The sequence below is a fragment of the Meriones unguiculatus genome, chromosome 15 (genome assembly GCF_030254825.1).
Source record: "Meriones unguiculatus strain TT.TT164.6M chromosome 15, Bangor_MerUng_6.1, whole genome shotgun sequence".
Lineage (NCBI taxonomy): Eukaryota > Metazoa > Chordata > Mammalia > Rodentia > Muridae > Meriones > Meriones unguiculatus.
Window position 1 is genome coordinate 78,024,760 of NC_083362.1, and position 20,835 is coordinate 78,045,594.

The 20,835-nt window shown below is 52.4% G+C and overlaps 1 protein-coding gene across 18 annotated transcripts in view; it reads right to left on the reverse strand.

The window, feature by feature from the left end:
* Kif1a (kinesin family member 1A) overlaps positions 1-20,835 on the reverse strand; it is an 84,636-nt gene that overhangs the window by 32,521 nt on the left and 31,280 nt on the right. For 7 of the 18 annotated variants that reach the window (XM_021632053.2, XM_060368890.1, XM_060368885.1 and 4 more), the window contains exons 11-27: positions 18,056-18,131; positions 16,584-16,662; positions 15,757-15,899; positions 15,262-15,288; positions 13,897-14,030; positions 12,629-12,708; positions 12,232-12,307; positions 10,489-10,568; positions 9,994-10,100; positions 8,852-8,935; positions 6,244-6,424; positions 6,101-6,173; positions 5,826-5,919; positions 5,001-5,149; positions 4,462-4,640; positions 2,713-2,850; positions 1,823-2,068 (exon numbers count right to left, since the gene is read on the reverse strand). In XM_021632053.2, the coding sequence (XP_021487728.1) occupies positions 1,823-2,068; positions 2,713-2,850; positions 4,462-4,640; positions 5,001-5,149; positions 5,826-5,919; positions 6,101-6,173; positions 6,244-6,424; positions 8,852-8,935; positions 9,994-10,100; positions 10,489-10,568; positions 12,232-12,307; positions 12,629-12,708; positions 13,897-14,030; positions 15,262-15,288; positions 15,757-15,899; positions 16,584-16,662; positions 18,056-18,131 (1,946 nt within the window). The remainder of the gene's footprint in view (positions 1-1,822; positions 2,069-2,712; positions 2,851-4,461; positions 4,641-5,000; positions 5,150-5,825; positions 5,920-6,100; positions 6,174-6,243; positions 6,425-8,851; positions 8,936-9,993; positions 10,101-10,488; positions 10,569-12,231; positions 12,308-12,628; positions 12,709-13,896; positions 14,031-15,261; positions 15,289-15,756; positions 15,900-16,583; positions 16,663-18,055; positions 18,132-20,835) is intronic. The other 11 variants (XM_060368898.1, XM_060368897.1, XM_060368896.1 and 8 more) reach the window with 5 other exon arrangements.

Below are 20,835 nucleotides of genomic sequence, written 5' to 3' on the forward strand. Positions count from 1 at the left end.
CATCCCCAGGCCACCTGACACCTGACCATCAGAGACCTTGGATGTGAGGAGAGACCCTGGCTATGCCCATGAGAGAACCGCCCAGGACCCAGAGCACCTTGAAGCAGACTAAAATGCCCCAGGGAAGAGAGAACGGGTAGAGCAGCACGTGTGGCGAGGCAGGAGGGAGGAGGCAGCGCTAACCACAGATTGGTGAGGTGCAGAGACGCATGCTGGGACCCAGGGGAAGCCTTTCTAGAGGGAACAAGAGTGGGCACCCCAATTTTGCTTAAGCTTCAGAGAGAGAGAGCCAGCAGCTACCAGAGGATAAGAAGAGAACCAAGGTGGAGCCCTCCTCAGGGCTCTAGGCCTGCATAGCTGCTGTGCGGAGAAGCCAATTCTTGCCAAACCAAAAGGTCAGGGTGTTGCCAAATGAAGCCTTGCACAGACCACCCCATAATACAGGGGGCTGGGCCTCTCGTAAATTACTAAGTTTGGTCACTTTGTGAAATCTCAAATCCACAAGAGGGGAAACAACGTTGGAAGGACCCAGCTCTTTTCATTGAGACCGCAGAGCCCAGACCCCATTTCTCCTCAAGTCACTATCCCCAGTGTCTCCTGACCCCTTGCCTACCTGACACCCGGAACCACTCCCAGGGCCCAGCAGGTGTGAAGGAGGCTGGTACTATATAGCCTAAACGCTTGGTGAGAAAAGCCTATACAAAGATGGCCTAAAATCTGCACCTCTTGCCCAGGCCCAGCAGGACAGAAATCTAGACCCAGGGTATCTTGGAGGCAGATGCTACCTATTTATCTAACCAGCCAGCTCATTATACCTAACGCCAGCCGATGACAGTTAAAGTAACCAGAACATATCCTGGCCAGGGATACAGGACCTGCTGCCTTCTGAAAGGCAGGGGTGTGTCTCAATGCGATGCATCACCTCCATTCAGAGAAGGAAGAAAGGGAGCCCCAGAAAGTCCATAGTCTGCAAGGGACTACGCTCAACCTTCAGCTTTTAATATCTGTGCTCTGAGAGCGAGAGTTCTGAAACTCCCATTGTCCCAGAGCAGTCTTAAACTTCGGGGTACTACTAAAACTGTGTATTGCTGTTTCAAGCAGGTGGATTACAAACCGCAGCACTTCTGAAGTCACCTGCCTTACTGCTGTAGGTAGCAGCTAGACCTACCGCCCTATAGCCCACTTCCCCAACCTCAGCCTCTCTCAACTTTCCCAGAACCTTAGGTGGCCAGGACTTCTCTGCAAAGGGCACCTGCCCATCTCATTATGCTAGCCTGGGAGGCCAGGGCCTTAGAGCTATTCCTCCCAGTGGGCTCTACAACATTAAGGCAGCATGGAGGCTCTTCCTCCCCTGCCCGGGGCGGCTCACAACCCTGTTCTTTTTCTCAGAATAGGGTGGCACTGAGAACAGAAGGAGCCTTCTCTTCTGGACTACAGTGGAACTCGAAGAAGTCACCTCAGCTGAACAAAGCTGATGCCCAAGACAAGGGTCTGTGGAATCCTGCCTGAGGACTTCATTTCCCCTCTCAAATGCCCCCTTGAGCCCTGCACCAAGTGCCTGAGTCTTGGCCACTTCCACAGCCACTATCCCAGCCACCCAGGTGGGACAGTTCTTGGCTATAGTTGTGCGTTCCTAGCTTGAATCTCTAACTACCGCTGTGCCCAAACTCTTCCCCGATGAGCCCCCTCAGAGGCTAGCCCTAGCCTGCCTGGCCCAGAGGGTCCGGTCCGGTGTCTACCCTGATACCCGCTTGTGCCACAGCAGTGCTCCTATGCAAAAGAGCTGGATCCTCCCCAGCATGCGTGCCTCAACCTCACCAACCTTCCTACTAAACTGAACAGGGGGGGCCGGTCGTAAAACGGGTCCCGGCCGTCGCACAGCGTGTGCTCCGGAAAGACGTCGTCCTCCAGGTCCTCCTCCTCCTCCTCCCCCACGCTCTGCTCCTCGGCAGGCTCGGTGCTGTCGGAGTCGGGGCTTGAGGAGGTGGGGGAGGGGGTGAGAGCAGCCATGCGCTCGCTCATGCATGTGTTGAGAAGAGGGTAGCTGTTGCAGCCAGAGATGACTGAACTGAGGTTAGTGCGACAAGACAGAGAGAAGTTAACACCAGCTACTCCAGGGAGGGGCAGGGCTGGCAGGGACAAGGAGGACTTCTGTTTAAAGCCAAACACCAACCACCAAGAAACAAAAATGCACCCAGTCCCTGGGCTGGGAAGAGAAAACTAAACAAAACACCCTACACTAACAACGACAACAAAATCCATGGTCAGTAGGACGTTCTGGAGAGCACCACCAACAGAGATGAGTGAGAACAAGGGTCCAGGCTGGACATAGTCAAAGCACTTTGAAGACCTCTTGAATATCATGGGGGTCGGAGGCTAGGTGCACACACCAGATTGGGAAACAAAGAGGGGATGGTAACCTCTAATCTTGCCTCTGTCTTCCCACCCCCAAAACACTAGTGACCTAGAATGCCTGCTCTAGGCCCCTGGGTGCATGGTCAACACACACACACACACACACACACACACACACACGTGGCACAGTAGGTGTAGGCAGTAGTGACAAGGTGGTACCTCAGGTCTCCTAAAAAGGTGGGGGCTGCGGTATGTGAGGAGGAATGGCCGAAAGAGTGGAATATGGCTCCTTCTTTACTTAAGGCCAGGGCAGTTCAGGGTCCACTTTCTCTATAAGGAAAGGGAGGAGGTGCCCACCTGCCCACAAGCCGGAACCAGGGAAAGCGGTCATAGAAGGGGTCTCCGCCGGTCACCACGTTGTCACAGTCCTCAACGACGCTGGAGGGCACCTCTGCAGCCCTGTCATACATCTCCCGCATCAGATCCAGGCGTTGCCTGTCAGGGTTCAAAGACCATGTGGATTCAGACCGTGCCCAGAAGCAGCCTGGCACCCCATTCCTTCTTCTAGGACATCAGACTCGGTCTGGCACCATCTCCGGCATCCTACCAGGGTCACTGGCTCAGAGGTTTTCAAGCTAGGAACCCTTCTGTGGCCCTCAGAATTTGGTATCCATTGGAAACTTACAAGTGACCATGGAAGTTCACCACAAACACCTCTCAAGCCCAGCTGAAGAACAGGCATGACAAGGGCAATAGCACAGGACCGCAAGATTCACGGGTGTGCTTTGGCAGCTGGAGAGCTGACAGAGAAGCAGGGAGACAACCTACAGCAACTCAGAAATAGGATTTGTATCCCAGCCCTGAAAGCTCTTGTAGTGAGCTCCAGTGAGGCAAGAAGGGAATGAAGAAAACTGTTTTTAAATTCTTACTCCCCAGGTAGGACAAAACAAAAGAAGAAAATGAGATTGTGCATTCTAGGGGGCTCAGCATTTGGCTTCTAGAGGAATAAACTTGATTGGTGGTATATTCAGCCTAGCTTCCTGCGAGGACATTGAGGGGATATGAGCAAAGTGTGCAGGCACAGAAGGGCATGCATACTCAGCATGTTTGCTGTCCATGTCTGCCATCTTCAGGAGGCCTGGCTGACAGAGAAAAGCCCTCTCTATCTACCTCAGTGGTTCTCAGGCTTCCTGACACTGTGATCCCATAATATACAGTTCCCCGTGTTGTGGTGACCCCAACCATAAAATTATTTTGTGGCTATTTCTTAACTGTAATTTTGCTACTGCTATGAATCATAATGTAAATATTTGTATTTTCCAGTGGTCTTAGGAGACCCTTGTGAAAGGGTCGTTCAACCCTCAAAGGGTTGAAAACAGCTGCTAGTAAACCTGCCTTCTACATACAAACCGGCAGACCCCATGTCTACAGCCACCCACCCTCTTCCTAAGGTCTCACACACCTGACCGTGTTTTCTCTGCCTTAAATCACCCAAAACAGCAAGAGATTTGGAAGGCCCCTTGCCTAAGGCAGCCTCATCCCAGGGAGCTGGTCCACAGAGACCAGCTGCTCCACATTTTCCTCAGAAGTCAAGGAACATTCTGGCTTTCCTCCTCCTGGCCTGTGCTGGTACTCAGTCATAGCCCTGCAGGTTCCTAGTTCCTGGCTGTGAGTACACTCTACTCTTCTGCAAATGACTGTGTCATCACCCAGTCACCTTCACACATGTAGACTGGGCACGAGTTAGAGGAAGTGTCCAAGGCAGCAGAAGTGCCCTTACAACACACACGCAGTGGAGAAGTCTCATGGTGGCGGCACACTGCAGAAGCTCTTCCGCCTGTCCAAGTCCTCAGCCTTCTGGAGGCTGAGGAGATGACTTCCCTCGGGCATGCAACGAGAAGACAGGGATCCCCTGTCCCTGAGGCCCATGGCACAGACCTGGCTGGGGACACTAAGCCACCTTCAAGAGCCCTCTGCTAAATGCTCCTTCAGCGCCAGAAGAAAACTGTTACAGCCAGGGCACACTGCAGAACTGTTGTGAGTCAGAGCCTCGCCTGTCTCTCTCCCCAGAGAACAGCCATGTCCACCATCCCCCTAACTGTCCACCTGAGTTTCTCTAGTGTCCAGTAGTGGGTGGCCCCGTTCTTCTGGTCCTGGACTTCCACGGCCACAATGGTTCTGGGGAAGGGCCGTGTCTCTCGGTCCTTGGCAGCTTCTGGAGGCAGTAGGTCTGGCGGCAGTGGGGAGTACAGTGTGTCTGTGAGGAGCACGAACTGGAACTGGACCTGTGAAGGGCAGGCGATGACCATTCAAACACACCGCTGAGTGGGAGCCAGGTCCCCAAGGTGCTTCTCTCCCTCTCCCTGAGACCTCAGCTCTATATTCCATAGTTCACCAAACTATTCAACGAACCGCTGAAAAATGGCTGCCCACCCCCTATCCCCACCACTGCTTGTTCACTCCCGAACAAAGCCAGAAAAGTATATTTCAGGCAGTCCAGTACCTCCTTCATCCACTCACACTGGGTGCCTAGTCCATTCAGGGGTCCCTGTATACCCTAGGGTCATCTGAGTACTGGTACTGAGTTGTGAATGTAACAACTTGGAGCATCACTCATGGGGAACTCCCCCTCTGATGGGTCTCACCTTCTTCTTTAGCTCCACACTGATGGCGTTGGCCTCCTTCAGAAAGATGGCGTTGCCCCACAGCAGGTCCCGTAGAGAAGTAAATTGGTACCACTTCCATTTCCGGAAGGCCCACAATGCCAGCTCACACTCCCGCTCTGTCCACTGGACTGTGGGAGAAGCCGTGTCAGTCATCCAAGAAAGCCATGATATAGCCTACCACAACCTGACCTCTGAAATATCAAGATGTTACGGGTCTAGCTGAGTGGACCCTGTATTGAATGAGGAGCAGCCCCTCCACGGCCACTGTGGCCAGAGGTAGATGTTGAAGCGCAGGCCAACTTGGAAGACTTACTGCGTTCTGGCCCTCTCTTCCCACACTAGGCTGGAGTCCCCACTCAGCATTCTTGATTTCACACTTAGTGTGGAGAAAGTAGACCCCGGCAGAAAGACCAGCCAAGCAAGCAAATTGGAAAGGCCCCAGGTTACCCAAAGATTAAGTGGGCTCCCCAAATGGGCTTTCCCAACATGTTGAAAGCCAAGGCAGGTCTATGCACCACTGTGAGGTGTGCAGTGGCCCAGGTCTCTGGTGGTCTCCACATACCACACAGAGAACAAGATGAGCCCTCGCCAGCACCCATGCTTCTGGCTCACTTTCATTATCAAAGATGTGTGGTTACTTGTTTCAGTACAATCTCACCAATCCTGCCTGTATGGTAGTACCTAGGGTGAAGGAGGTTTATCTCTCAGGGCAAAAGTGGGGACCCGTTGGCTTCCGGTGAGCAGCCTGGGCCTGCTCTTTGAGGCCCTGTGGGTGGGAGACATGCCATCTCAGGAGTCCCTTACCTTCATCCTCTGGCTCTTCCTCCTCCTCATTCACCTCTGGGTAGTATCTGGAGTCCATCTGCTTCTGTAAGGCTTCCAGCTTACTCTCATAGTCCTGAAAAGAGAGTCAGGGCCTTTGTCTCCACCATAGAGACTGAGACAGCCTCACCCCAGCCCACTGGAGTGCGAGGGAGGGGTCAGGCCAGTAGACAGGGTTGGCCAGAGGGAGCAGAGGTCCCCTCTCCCCAGGGTGCTAGACCAGACAGGGGCCTGTGAAGCTGGGTGGACATCCTCACCAGCCTCTGCTGTTCCAGCAGGTATGTGGCCTCTTCCCGCTCCCGCCGGTACTGGTCCTCCAGCTCCTGGAGCCTGCAGGAGAGCACCAGGTGAACACGAGGCCATCAGACTTGGCAGGCAAGCACCTGGCCCGAGGGCTCACCTCTGTTCCATCTCCTGCTTCATGTCGATGCCCTGCTTCTCCAGCAGTTCACGCTGGGCAAAGGCCCAGTCCACTGGCTCAGCGGGTGTCTCTGCACAGGGTGTTCGCTCACGCTCCTGGCGGGCCTGCTCAGGGTGGTTAAACCGGAACACGTGGCTTTTTCCCATGATGATGCGGTTTCCTGGGAGATGGAGGCAAAACCAATCTGTGGATTCCAAGTGCCCTCAAGGGATGAGAGAACACGGGTGTGTGTGCAGGCACTCCCTCCACCTGGGCGTCACCCACCTCAGGAAGAATATTCAGAGCCTCAAGCCCTTGCTCCAAATCACCTTTCCCCTTGGAATGGGCCCTCTGTTGAATCCCACACCAGGTCCCTTTACTGTGTGGGGTAGGCTTTTTAGGAAGCATTTGGTAAAGTTTAGAGATACAGGCTCCAGAAGCCCCATGATGCCATAGGGGAGCTTAATTCTGGGGGAAGTACAAAAGATTAGATCTGATAGGAAAGCAGATGGAAAGACTGCTCAGTAAGTTTCCCACGAGAACAGGATTCTACCGGGACTTAAAGCTAGAGGCTATTCACGTTACATTCTGGCAAAGAACACGGCTACATTTTGTCCATGTGCTAAGACTGTGTGGGAGGTCACATTTCAAGGTGTTGGACTAATTAATTTAGTAGAAGGCCAGCACAGCATCCCAGGAGCAGCAGCATGGGCCTTAACGGCTGCTTTCAGCCAGGTTTATAGTAAGAATGTGGAACAATAACCAGAGCAGAAAGATTTAAAACCTCGGAAGTTTTAGTAGAAAGGAAACAAATGTAAAGTCAGCACCCAGGAAGGCATGTGCGCGGGCTGTCTCAGTAAGTACCTCCTTGTATCCGATCACTCAGGTGCACAGTAGCCACTGCAGCCATGATCCGAGCAGGCCGTTACCTCTCAACATGGCAGTAGGTGTTAGCATTGTCCAAGTGATGCCGAGTTTGCAGACATGTGGACCATTAGATTTATGTAGTCATAGAAGTTCATAGAATTTCAAAGGAAATTCCGAGAAGCAGACTTTTACATACATACATACACACATACATGTATATACACAGACATACAGCCATATGTACATACATAATACACACATACAACCCATATATGTGGGTTAAGTATATTTGCATGGCATGTATGTATACATACACACGTATGTGTACATGTAAGTATACATATATATCCCATATACATGTATACTGTTAAATACCTGCAAGGTAGCCCTTGAACAGACAATGTGTAAAGCTATGAAAGTAAAGACTTTGATGCTGTAGCACCCCAGGATGCTGGAGATGCCAAGAACACAGAACATCTTTTGAGGAAAGCCATGGGCCACAAGCAAAGCCATCCCAGGAAATAAGCCGTATGTGCTACCACTGGAGGCCAGAAAGATATGGCTTCCCAGGCCTTTGAAGTTCACCTCTTATCGCCACATGCTCTGACCTCTAAACATGGAGATTAGGATTTAACACTTGCCTTCCTGGGTTTTTGCCTTGCTTCAGCCCCATTCCTCCTTGCTATTCTTCCATTTCTTTTTTTCAATGTGGGAAGGTGTACCCTGCCTCATCATACACCAGAAGTATGTCATGTCCATTTTGATTTTGTGAGGGCTCACTACAAATTTACCCCAAGTCTAAGAGGACACTAAATTTGGGCTCCTAAGCAATGCTGGAACTTTAAGTGTGTGAAGACTCTTGGAGACAGATGGAATACACTTTGCATTGTGAGATAGACACAGGCTGGGAAACTAGGAATAGAATGCTGTTTGTTCAATATGATGTCTCCGTCAAAGGCTCATATGTTGAAGGATAGGGGCCCAGCCAGTGGTACTACTGAGAGGTAATCAAATTGTGATAGTATTAACTTCATCGATAGATTAAGTTCATGATGGATGAGTGACTAGGGGGTGGGGCTTGTTGGAGGAAGTAGAGCGAGGGTCTTTGAAGAAGACCTCTTGTTCTTGGAACCTTCTTGTTCTCTCCTCTATTTCCTGGCTACCAAGAGGTAAGTGGCTCTATTCCACCATACCCTCCCACAACGATGCTCCACCTCACCACAGGCCCAAAACAGCGGTGATGGAATGAAGCTTCTGAAACTGTGAGCCAAAAGATAGCCTTCCTCCCTAGGTTGTTTTCTTGACTTTGTCACAGCAACAGACAACTGGCTTTCCTATAAGTAAGTTCCTTGAGATGTCTCCTCATACTTGTGCTTACAGTACTTAATCCCAGGACGCTGGTGTTAATCTGTCCCACACTGTAACAGTACAGTTTGGCCAAGCATGTGTCTGTCTCCTTCCCTCTCCCCTGAGCCTAGCCAACAAAGTGGCCATGCAGGACCTCCTACCCTAACTTTCCACTCTGCACTAAGCCAGTATTATCCTGTGAGTGGGGCCTCCTCTGCTTTTATAGTCTCATGTACAGGCACTCCAGTCCTCAAGTGCCCAATCTGGAGCATAGAGGATCTCAACAGGCCAAAGAGTTGCCCACAGGAGAGCTGCCTTGTGTTGGGAGCAAACTGTACCCAAGAGAGGATGAGCACAAAGGCTACCCTAAAGTCCCACGTGCTCCTAGCCATACCTGACCGCAGGATGCTGGGCTCAGTGACTTTCTTGCCATTGACATATGTGTCTGCTCCTTCACAGGGCTCCAGGGTCACCACGGCTACAAGATAAGAAGAGGGGACTGTAAGAGTCCTGTAAGAGGGGACTGAAGAGTCATCACTTCAGTAGCTCAGTCCTCCTGTCCCCTGCTAGGCACCAGTCAGGCTCCTCATTCCTGCTTGCCACAAAACCTGACCGTGAGTAAGACCCCTTGGAGGAGCCTGACGGTCCCTTCTACTTAGTAAAGGAGAAAAATGTCAAGGAGACACGTGGGCCCAAGCCAAGGCTGTGGAGGCAATGCTGAGCTTGTCTTCTGGAGTCCTTATTCAGGCCTATAAGTGGACAAGAACAAAAAAATAGCAGCTAATGTGTCTCCAAGAGGTCCTAGACCCCTTTGACTCATCTGAGCAGGAGAGAAAAGAAAAGCTGTGGACAGAAAAAATCTAGGAGTGACAATTGTTTCAAGCACCATTTAGGGCCATCATCCCAAGGTGGCCAGCGTGGACAGGGATTCCGTAATGGAATCACAGGCCCAAAGTTGGTCAGGTGCCTTCTGTCTTGGGCACCAGCCCTGCACTCAGAGGTGTAGGCACAGTGTCCTCACCTCAACACAGCAGGCCCAGCATGGAGGCAGCTCCATCTTGTGGAGGGCAGTGGAGCAAAGGCAGGAAAAACAGACAGCTGCTCCGCAGAAAACAGGAGAGTATACTCTCAAAACCACTTCAGCCCTAGAGTGGGCTCAATCCATGCGGCTCACTGCCCCTCTGCCCACACACATTTCCACCTGCTCCCATACATACTTAATATCCTCCTCATCCCAGCCCACCATGCCCCTGGGCACCAGCCTTTGAGGAAGTTGGCTCCCCAAAGCAAAGTTGGCCAAAGTTGGCTGCAGGAATCACCAGGCCTTTTGCAAACACCTTTCTAATAGAGGGCGTCACTCAGCCGTCCTTAAGAGTCACACAGGCATCCAGAAGGCATATTCAAGATGCTCTTAGATCTGGGAAGCTGGGTGGATGGCAAGTGCCCTACCCCCACCCCACACTGACCCACTAGGTCTTACTGATGCCTTGTCATCACGATGGGGGCAGGCTGTGTGATGGGAGAACAGAACATTACCTTCTCCACCGCCTCGGGAGTCGCTCCGGAAGACGCAGTGCTCCTCCTTGATGAAGTGCCCACTCAGGACAATGTCTTGCCGCCTCTCTGCATCTTCTCTGCCCACTCTGTTGAGGAATCATGGGGCATCAGGGCAGCAGGTAACCAATACACCCACTCTACTGGCCCAGTCCTACATGCAGCCTCCCAGAGATGCCCAAGCTATTTCTATTGTTGTTGTCTGGTTTTGGTTTTGGTTTTAAATACCAGGGTGTATGTACTATGGGAATATGGGGATGTTAGCATGGTCAAGAGACTACCAGGCACTTTAGATAAAGCATCATGGGCCACATGGGGCTGATTACCAACTCAGCTCTTATGGGGCAGTGCAGGATGATGGGAAAGGGGCCCACATTCGCCCAAGACACTAGACCCAGGCTGGATCTAGGCTGGAGAGGCTCTAACTTCCCCAGACTATGATCCCACCCTTTGGCAGGCGACCTGTCTAGCCCCTACCTGGTGACCCCATCTTTGATGTAGTAGAGGAGGCATTCAGACATCAAAGGATCCTCGTTCAGGTTAACAAGATGAGGTGTCTAGGAAGAAACAGAATGGTCACTCTCCTGGGGAGGGGCAGAATCCTCAGAGTGGCCAACCTGCCTGTCCTCTGCTCTCCTGACCTGGGTTTGCTGGAGACATACTGCCCTCCCCAACCTGGCAGAGAAGAAAAGAGACATGAATGGCAAGGGTACCCAGGGAACCTTTAGTAGGGCACCCAGAACCCCAGATCCCCAAACTCAGCTGGCTTCACCAGACTGACAGCTGCTTGTCAGGGAAATAAAGGACAAAGAGAGTAGGGCCCAGGCTCAGCCCATCCTGACAACAGCAGCCTGGATAAGGCCAGCGTCTGAGTACTTTGTGGGGAGCGTGGTGGCTACAGAGAGATCTGGGAAACACCACCCTCAGTTCTTGGAAGGCCCCAGGTAAGGTTTAGGAGGAATCTGTGTTGAGGGAGGTGTCCTGGATGTGTAGGGTACAGGCTGGGTTCCAGGACTGGTTCTGCACTCTATCCCAGGAGTTCTAGGCTCCAGGAAGCTCATTACAGGGGACAACCTGGGGACTGAAGCCTCTCCAATGAAACTATCACCAAGCAGGATGAGGGAGGGCCCTGGCTAAGGAAGAGTCTCCCTGGAGGCTTGGGAGTCACTGCTGGGCTCCCGAGGACCTGTATGTTAGCCTCCCAACTCCAGATCAGGGTGTCTGCCTCCTACCTCCCACACCCACTGACAACTGCCCTCTGCCTCCTGTTCCAGGTCATTGCCTAAGTCCCCTCCCTCACAAGCTTCTTAGATGCCATCTTATAACGATGTCCCAAACAAGGACCCTGTAACAGGGAAGAGGGGCCAGGATGGGACTACTTCCCCCAAAACAGCCTGGGGTGAGCCACCGCCACTACATTATAAACTCAAGTGCACCCCTGAGCAGGGGTGGAGGTCCTGGCCATCTCAACTAGTCCAGCCAGAAGGAAGAGCTTGTTACACCAGACTTGGAGGCCAGAGATATGTGTTTAAAAAACAAAAAACAAACAAACAAAAAACTCTCTGACATAATGTAGCGCACATTTGGGCAAATTTAAGTGAACCTCTCTGTGTGCATGCAGTGAACAAGCCTTGCATGGCCTGGCTAGAGCTCACAGAGACACCTTCTGGGCTTCTTTCTGTGCCCACAACTTGCCACCTCAAGCTATCATCATTTGATGCATTGTTCATAAGTAGCTCCAGGTCCAAGGCAGGAAGGCAGAATCTAGGGAGGCTTCCCAACAGGTGCTCGTCCCTGTCTCTTAGATGTCCAGACCTCTAACTCCACTTCCCCCAAGATGGCCTTCCTCTGAGACAAAGGAGGGCTTGGAACCTGGCTATGGCTGAGGACAAGTGCCTTCTTCATAGACTTTCACCCCTCTGCTCTGTAGCCAGTGGAGCTGCTCTGGGGAGGAGGAGCTAGGTCCACAAAACTCAGCTCTCCAGCCTGGGTATCATCCCCAAGTCTTGTTCCAATCTTGAGGGATCCAGTTCAAACCTCAGGCAGTTCAGAGACCCAGACCATGTTACCCATCTGCCAAGATGTGCCACCACACAATGGAAAGTCTGAGGAAGACTGACCCATGCCTGGGCCAGAACCCATCCTGCACCATTTTCCCCCAGGGGTCAGAGGTAGTGCCACCTTGTCCACATTGGCACAAGACCACAGTCCAGCACCTACCTTTTTGGGAGAGAACACACCCAAGGTGCCGCCATCTTCTCTCATGGCCACACCCATCTCAGCCAACAAGGCTTCCCTGGAAGGCAGAGCTGAGGTCAGTATAAGCTCAGAGGCTTTCAGGAACGGCCCCACCCCACCTGACCCACCAGCAACCAGGAACTATCAGTAGTGCCTGGGTGCTTCACTGGTGAAGCAGTGCTAACCCAGAGATCTGTTTCCTACGGCCTCAACAGTCAGTGGCCACTGCCACATGCTAGCTGCCTGGGTAAGACAAAACAGATTTGTCCCACAGCTGGAATGCAATGCCCCGCCCCCACCCCAGGTTTTGGCTCCCCAGGGCTGGAGGCCGGTACTCTTGATACACTCCCACTGTCAGGCCTGTTAACCCGCTGCCCACCTCTCCATCCGGATGGCTTCTGTCCGCCGCAGCTTCTCCTCCCAGGTCTCGTTGAGCTCTGCAATGATCTTCTCTGTTTCCTGGGAGGTGAGACAGAGCACAGGAGATCTCAGGGAGTGTGTGCATGTGTGTGGGGTGGGGTGGTAAGGGTGCAGGGGAGCTGGGAAAGGGGCCGCAGAGCACTAGGGCTCAACCTCCCAGGCACCTTCCAGCATGTGAGATTTGGGGGATCAAGGTGAAGTATGACATACATGAATCTTTCCTGTGAACACACCCCAGAACAAGGATAGCAAAATAAATCAGGAGTGAAGAGGAAGCAAATACCCCTGAAAGGTACTGAAAGCAGCTCCCAAACAGAACAGTTCCTTCTTAGGACATGGCAGCACCTCTCAGTAATGGCACTGCCCCTTGTTTCCTTCCCACCTATGTCCTAGAGGACTCCCATACTTAGGGTGGGCCCCCAAGTCCCAAACAGGCCACCTGCCTCCGACCTCAAGAACTCCATGCTCCTTGATCCGTGGTCACCCTATGTCACTCCTCACACTAGCCTCTGTCTCTCGTCTCCTTGGTCTCTCAGCCCCCAGCTTTTGGGCTCTGTGTTACAGGCCACATTGTATTCAGAGGGAGTATGAGGCTGAAAAACCCAGAACTAGCCAAGGCCAGTTTTGGGGACCAGGGAACACGCTGGGCAGGAAAAACTGACAGTCTGGAAGTGGCTCAGAGTGTGAATGCCCACCTTCCTTCTTGGTGAAGATAGCTCTGCAGGGTGCCAGGCAGAGCTGCCAAGACCCACAGTGGCACCTGAAGGGTGCTGTTGAAATAGGGCGCCCCTGTCTCAGCCACTGCACAGCCCACTGTTTCCTGTATCAGTGTCAGCACACCCAGGTCAAGACTCAGTGTGAACCATGTGCCTGGCATTCCTCACTGAGGCTTCCCTCCCCTAGCTCTCAGGGTCAAGGCCATTCAGGGAGGTCAAGAACCTTGAAAGGCACTTACTGCCTAGAAGTTCTGTTGATCACCCGATGATGCCTGAATCCCCAACTGCACTATCTATTCTATCTATTGTGGGTGGGCTGACACTGTACCATCGTGGCCACATGCCAACAGCTTCTGTGATTATACTACTATGATCCTAGGAGGTAAGGCTGTACATGAGGGGTGTCCCAGCAGTCACAAGCAAGAATCCTCTCTTAACTTCTCTAAGCCTACCTTATCCCAAAGGCCTTATCACCACCCGCCAGGGGTTCCCTGGACCAGGTGGCCCTCACCTTCAGCCTTTCAATAGCCTCCTCACTGCCTGGAGCAAACAAGATGCGCTCGTGGAGACTGGACACAGAGGCCGCACGACTGGACAAGGCTGAGAGCGAAGATGACGGGCTCATGCCCACCAGGGCATTGGTCACTGTGGAGAGATCGTTAGGGGCTTTGCTTAGCTCAGCCCCACCACAGTTACAGCTACGGTTCTCAAAGTCGGACATGTCTAAGGCTTAAAGGGAAGGCAAGAGAGAAAGAGGGAGAGAAGAGAAAGAAGCAGTTGGGGAAAGCAAGAGGCAGGGTCAGGGGAAAGCAGGAAATGGGAAACACAGGCAAGGCACAACAGCCTGGCCCAGCATGCGAGGTCCCCCGCTACCCTCATCCCTGCCACTCGCCTGACCCACAGACCCTCTTTTCCCTTAGCAGCAACTAGCAGCCCTTCTGTGCCACATTTCACTCTACTCCCCCTTTGACTAGGGCATTTTTGCAGCCCCTGTACCTGTACCCCTGTACCCAAGGCCCGTGCCTGCTGGCCACAGCACCCCTGCACCCGAGGCCACGAGCTTACCTAAGCTCACTCAGGCACCTGTCCTCCCTGTACCCTATCCTTCAGCTTCACCTTCTATGGATGGTCTGCACCTCTGCTGCAGGCCAGGCTGCATTCATCATTCCACTGAACCCAGGACAGCCCAAAGACAATCCAGAGAGGGTGCGTGGAGGACACTCCTGAGGGAGCCCCTGCTCTTCCACCACCCCAGAATTCCATCACCGCTAAAGATGGGGAGTTGGGCTGTGACACCTGGGGGAGAAGTGTCAGGCCCTTCCTAGTAGAAGCAGACACACAGCAGAGCAGCAGCCAACACAGGACAGCACGGGGCACTGGGGAGGCAAACCCCAAGGACCCAGGCCTCAGGATGGGGGAGACACTGTAGGGCAGGACTTGGCAGCAACCATTGCTATATTCAGCCTCAAGAAACTTCCAGGGACCCAGATATGGAGGTCGCTGGAGCAGGAGCAGGCAGAGGTATATGTAGGCCAGGAGCCCTCCAAGTCCTCTGACCCTCCAAGTCCTTGGGCTCTAGACCTTTCTAGACCCATGAGTGCTCAGGAGTCTAACCCCAGCCGCTTTTGGCTGCACTCTGACTACTTATTGCCTCAGTTTCCCACACAGACAGGGATGAACCAGGAAGGTGGCTGGGAGGTAGATGCAATCCCCCATGTACCAGTGGACACCCGTATGGGGGAGGACTTTTGCTTTCCGACCCTGAAGTAGGGGAGACAGAAGAGGTGGTGGGGTCTCTCTCCCCACCCGTGCTGCCCTGTGGCCCCCATGGCCGGGATGAAAGCAGGGATGTAGAGCAGCAGTGGGGAATACACACATTTGGGTCCTCCGGGCACAGTGTTGGCTATGGGGAGGGCAGGCAGGGGAGGAAGAGACAGAGAAACAGAGCAGTTTGTCTCCCAAGGGTCCATGTACCCATCTCACAGAGTGAACAGCTTAGGATAAAGGAGTCTTCAGTGTAGGAACACAGGACCCACCAAGATCCCAGCAACCGCAGCCAGCCTGTGGGCTTCCAGGAAACATTCCCTGGCCTGCTTGGGCCAGCTCCAAACCCAAATCATGCAATCCATCCAGGCCAAGGCCAGAAAACCTGGCCCTGTCCTTGCTCGCCCAGGCCTCCCACCCCGAGGCATTCTGCCCAGGAGCTGGAGGAGGGATGAGGCTTTGGGCAACTTCAACACTTCCCGACAACTGTGGGTATAGCCAGCAGAACATGAGTAGGAGACAGTCCCAGAAGAGAGGGCATGAGGCCCAAAAGGTCCCCAGGTCTGAGGCCCCGCCCTACCCAGGGCAGGCGAGCATGGACACTCACTGTCAGTGATATCGCCAAGACCTTGGGCATACAGCAGGTCTCGTAGCCTGGTCACCTCGTCCTTCAGTTCTCGAATCAGCTTATTGTTAGGGTCTTCATTGATAATGGCATTACAGCGGATCTGTTTGGCCCGGTCTGCATATCTGGGCAGGAAAGGAACATAGGAGTTGAGAAATAGGACCACACAGCAGAACCCAGGGGTGCTCAGAATTCTGGCTGGCGAACAGCTAGGGAGAAAATCTTTGGCCTAGACTGGCAGAATGAGAAATCACCCCACTGCCTCACAGAATAGTGAGCCTGCCTTGTCTACTTAGTGGAATAGTCCAGCCTGCCTTGTCTACTTAGGAAATTGAGGTGTAGGAGCCAAAGGCACAGAGGCGTGTCCTACCCCATACTGAGACCCCTGAACCTGAATCTTATATTCCAGGGGTGCGAGATGCATGTGCGTGTGAGAATGGTGTCACACGTGTCACAGATCAGCATGCTAACTTGCCATCCCAGAAGCACATGTGAATATGCCTTGACAGGCTCCACTTCCCACAAAACATATACACACTACAGAAGCCAAACATTCCCAACCCAATCGGTCGAGCTGACTTCCTGTCCCAGGACGCCCACCCCATGGTGCCACAGGCCTCTAGGCTACCCGCAGCCCTGAAATGTACCCTAAAAGGATAACGGGAATAGAACAGGGCCCATAGCTCCAGGGCAGTTACTGCCACCTCTGAGTTCCTGGCAAATGTCCCCCAACGGAGCACCCTTTTGCTGGCGTTATTGGTTGAAAGGTGGAAAGACATGTTCTTACCCAGGCCCCCTGCAGAACATACCTCAGTGTGCTGAGGGTCTCGTCATAGTTGATGTCTGCAGGGCTCAGGGCTGCTACCATGGCTGTCCTAGAGTTGCCACCTGTGGGAGACAACCAGTTTGTACGCAAGGTCCTCTTACTGCAGCTGCAGGTGAGGATGAGGAGGCCGGGAGAGGACACTGAATCTCAGTGCCGGGCTATGGAGACAATGCAGACTAGGCCTGCCTTGGCTACCTCTCATTTCTATTTAGCCATTTTCCAAGCAGGGGCCTCCTTTCCCCTGTAGTTGAGATAAGCCAGGGAGAGTTTTGGGGTTTTTGTGTTTGTTTGGTATTTCAAGATTTGTGGCCAATAATTTCCCACCCATTTTTATCATTTCCATTTGAAATACTTTCCTCGATATTTAACATCAGATTCCTGGCTTAGAGTAGGTGATAACTAGAGGAAAAAAAAAAAAAAACAAAACATTGATTCTCATGGTTTTGGGGGCTGGATAATTGGGGTCGGTTGGCTCAGCAGTCCTGACATTACACACGGAGCCTGCTGCAGTCAGCAGGACTGCCATTTGTTTCTTGCCCATGCTCTTGCCTGCTTTACCTCAGAGGACTGTGTCCTTACGGGGGGTCACATCCCTGAGGTGTGGCACTCCAGCAAGTCTACTAAAGAGACTGTGAGGAAGAGAGAAGGGCTTGGGCACAGACCCAAAAAATGGCCAAATGAGGGGATTCTCCCTGAGGCCTCCCTCTAGGGCTAAAACTGGTTATGGTCCTGTGAGACGCCTTAGGTTTCATCTCAGGTGAGGGAACAGGTAACCGTGTCGACACTCCTGTCACTTGGGCCCATCTACCCCTCCATGTTTCTACATGGCAGCGGGCCTGAGCAGGATGTGAGCATGGCCAGCTGTGGGGTGCAGAGTCATGCTGCCAAGGAAGCCGGGGGCTCCACCCAAGACCGAGTTTATCACCCTGGGTGTCAGCTTCTATAAGGGTATCCAGAGAGGACCCGAGGTCATTTTGGAAAGAATGGGTTCCATGCCACACACCCATCAGCCTTTCTCTCTCCATCATCTCTCTAACTCGGAATCCAGGCAGCCAGGGAGCTAATGTCAGCCCCTCAAGTCGCAGCAAGTAAGCAGTGTTCCCAGAGTCAAGGGTTACATCCCTGTTAGGCAAAACTAAAGGTCCAGAGAAGTGCGGGGACTTGTTCAGGTGTCATAAACAAGTTCGCCCACTAAAGTAGACACCAGGGCATGTGTTCTGTGGGTCCCACGGGCCACCCTGGCCCTCCCGACTTGCTTGGTTTCCCCACCCTCGCCCCAAGTCTTCCAGAAAGGTTGTACTACGAACCAGCTGGCCCTTCCAGAATGTCTTAGGACTTGCCCACAAAGGGCAAGAGACCTCACTGGGCTGAGAAATGTTTCTTTCCCCACAAGGAGGCAGGCATAGCCCAGAGTGGAAGTCAGAACCAGTGACCAGGGAACTGGATCATGCTCACCCAAGTTTTCCCGGAGAAGCCAGGTCAAGACGGAGTCTCGGTAAGGGATGAAATCTGTCTTCTTCTTTTTCTTGTTCTGTGGGGGATATTCAAAGTCAAGCCTGAGTCTACCAAAAGGGAAGGGAGGAAGGGAGGCAAGTACCACGTTCTCAGTGCCTCCCCACGCTTCACCTGAATCCTGTGGTGCCACCTCCCAGCAACTCCTATCTGGGCTGGAATCAAGGCTGTGCTAGCACATCGTTCCGGCTCCTCCTTCACCCATCCTGCTGTGTCTGGGCCACTCAACTGGACTCAAGCCCAGGAACGCTAATGTTACTGGCATTGGCCACTGTGTCTTACTCCACTCTGCTAGAACGTCTTCAACCAGGGTGAAAAGGCTTCACCACCAGTGAAACGCTACCAACGTTCACCCAGTCTCCGTTGCCTCCCAAACTCCCTCCTGTCCCTCAGAAGTCACCTCCGAGCCTCTCCTTTAATAATCTGTTCTCCCCATGCCTCCCCCACAGTACGGACATCTTCCATACCCTTGACCCTGGCTTCTTAAGACACTCTGTGGGTGAGTTAATAATTTTGTAAGTTATGGATACATAGTTACTGTCCAGTGTCTATTAGTTCATGGTGTGTTTGCTTAAGAATGGTTTGTTGAGCAGCTGCTGTGGCCAGCAGACACAGCCCCGTCTCCTGGAGCCTCCACTCTGAGGGAGATACACGGATGCCTTCTCAAAGGTTTCCTCAGATGCAGACACAGCTCATCACTGTTCTTTAAACCTGTCCCCAGGACAAGATCCACAACCTCACAGGGTAGAGAATTCTAATGTTCTTAATCCATATCATCAAAGTGGGTTTCAGAACTGCTGCAGGTAAGAGTGTCCTCCCCTTGAAAGCTCACCCATGCCAGGCACTTTCTGTTTTGCCTTTGGAAACCCGGTACAAGAAGAATAAAAAAAAAAAAATACTAATGGTTTGGTTTTTAATTTCTAGTTCCTGAGGTTGAGTTCTCCGTTGTAAATTGTATTTCTTGTTTCCATAACATAACTTCTTCACTCACTCAGCCCTTAGCCAAGGAGCCCAGCAGCCTGATTCCACTGCTCTCTCCCATCCCCTGGCAGCCCCTGTCCAGTCATCTCTGCCACCTCCCAGAACCACCCTCTGTTTGCTCTCTCTCTGCCATCTCATGTCTGGATCACTGCCACACTGACTTTCCATTCTGCTGACTGTGCCAGGCCATTATCTCACTCCCAATCTATACCACACCCTAGCACGGCCCAGCTGAAGCCTGGCTGAGCACTGCTTCCTCTTAAATCACAGTCAGCCAAATCCCGAGTGGGACCAAAGACCTCACATCCGTCCTCAGACCCCTGTCAAGTCTCCTCATCCATATCTGCTGCTTCTCCAGGCTCCGTTCTTCAACCAGAAACGTAAACCTCACTCCGTTCCTAAAAGTTTCTCTCATGGTCCCTCACACAGTGAGCCACCCTGTTCCCACACGGTCTTCTACGGTCTCCCCACCCCTCACGCAGTCCCTCACAGCTAAACACACTGTTCCTCAAGCAGCTCCTCGCAGCACGGCACACAGATCTGCAGAGTTCCATGCTGTTTCGTTCCTGCCTCCTCACAGGTCTCATGGTCTTCCCAGTGACACAGTTCAACCACACGATTTTTTTCCTAAACAGTGTTTTTACAGTCCCTTAAACAGTTTCTTTGCAGAATCCCTGTCATAATTCTCCATTTTTCAGTGCCCCCATACAATCTCCACAGTGCTCATATGTTACACACGCACACACCCTTCACTGTTCTCTGCACACACTATTCACAGCACCAAACATCTTCTCATTAGTTTCTCTATGGTTCCTGCACAAACAGTCCACGGAGCCCTCACACTCCTCCAGACGTGGCCGCACACACACTTCAGGCACACCTCCTCAGTTTCTACACTGGCTCTCCTAAACCTGCGTATGCCCCTCACAGTTTTCCACATAAGCCCCCAATCCTGGACACAGCAGTCACGCCAGCCAGTGACATCCCCACAAGTTCCAGGGCTCATTCTCCCTCACACTTCACCGTTCCTCACGCGGTTTCCCCGCACACAGCCTCACAACTCCCTCACACACTTCTACACGACCCTGCTATTCACGCAGCTGCCCACAGAGTTAGGTTCCCCCAAATTCGTCAGATCCTCAAAAGTCCTGGACACGCCTCTGCATGCTGTTTCTCACGCCCTTTCCCAGTTTCTTCAGCCCCTCGCACTCTTCACCTCTTGGTGCTCAGTCTCTCACAGACCACAGTGGTTAACACTGTCAGCTTAAAGACTCTCTAATCACCTAGAAGGCAAACCTCCTGGCATGTCTGTGGTGCGGTTTCTAGTCAAGCTGGCTGACGTGTGAAGACCTGACATAAATGTGAAAGGCTCCATTCCACTCACAGGTTTGGGATCCAGGGCTAAACAAAAAGGAGAGCCCGGCTGCAGTATTCACTGCTGCTCTCCTTCCTAAGCTCCTGTCTTCACATCTTCCAACTGTAAGCCAAAATAAACCCTTCCTTTCTCTGTTTAAAAAGCATTCGTTTAGGGCTGGAGAGACGGTTCAGCCGTTAAAAACATTATCTGCTCTTCAAGAGGTCCTGAGTTCAATTCCCAGCAACCACATGGTGGCTCACAACCATCTATATTTGGATCTGATGCCCTCTTCTGGCGTGCAGGTCTACATGCAGATAAAGCACCCATTATGTAAAACAAATAACTGAATCTTTAAAAAAAAAAGCAATTTTATTTACATACACAC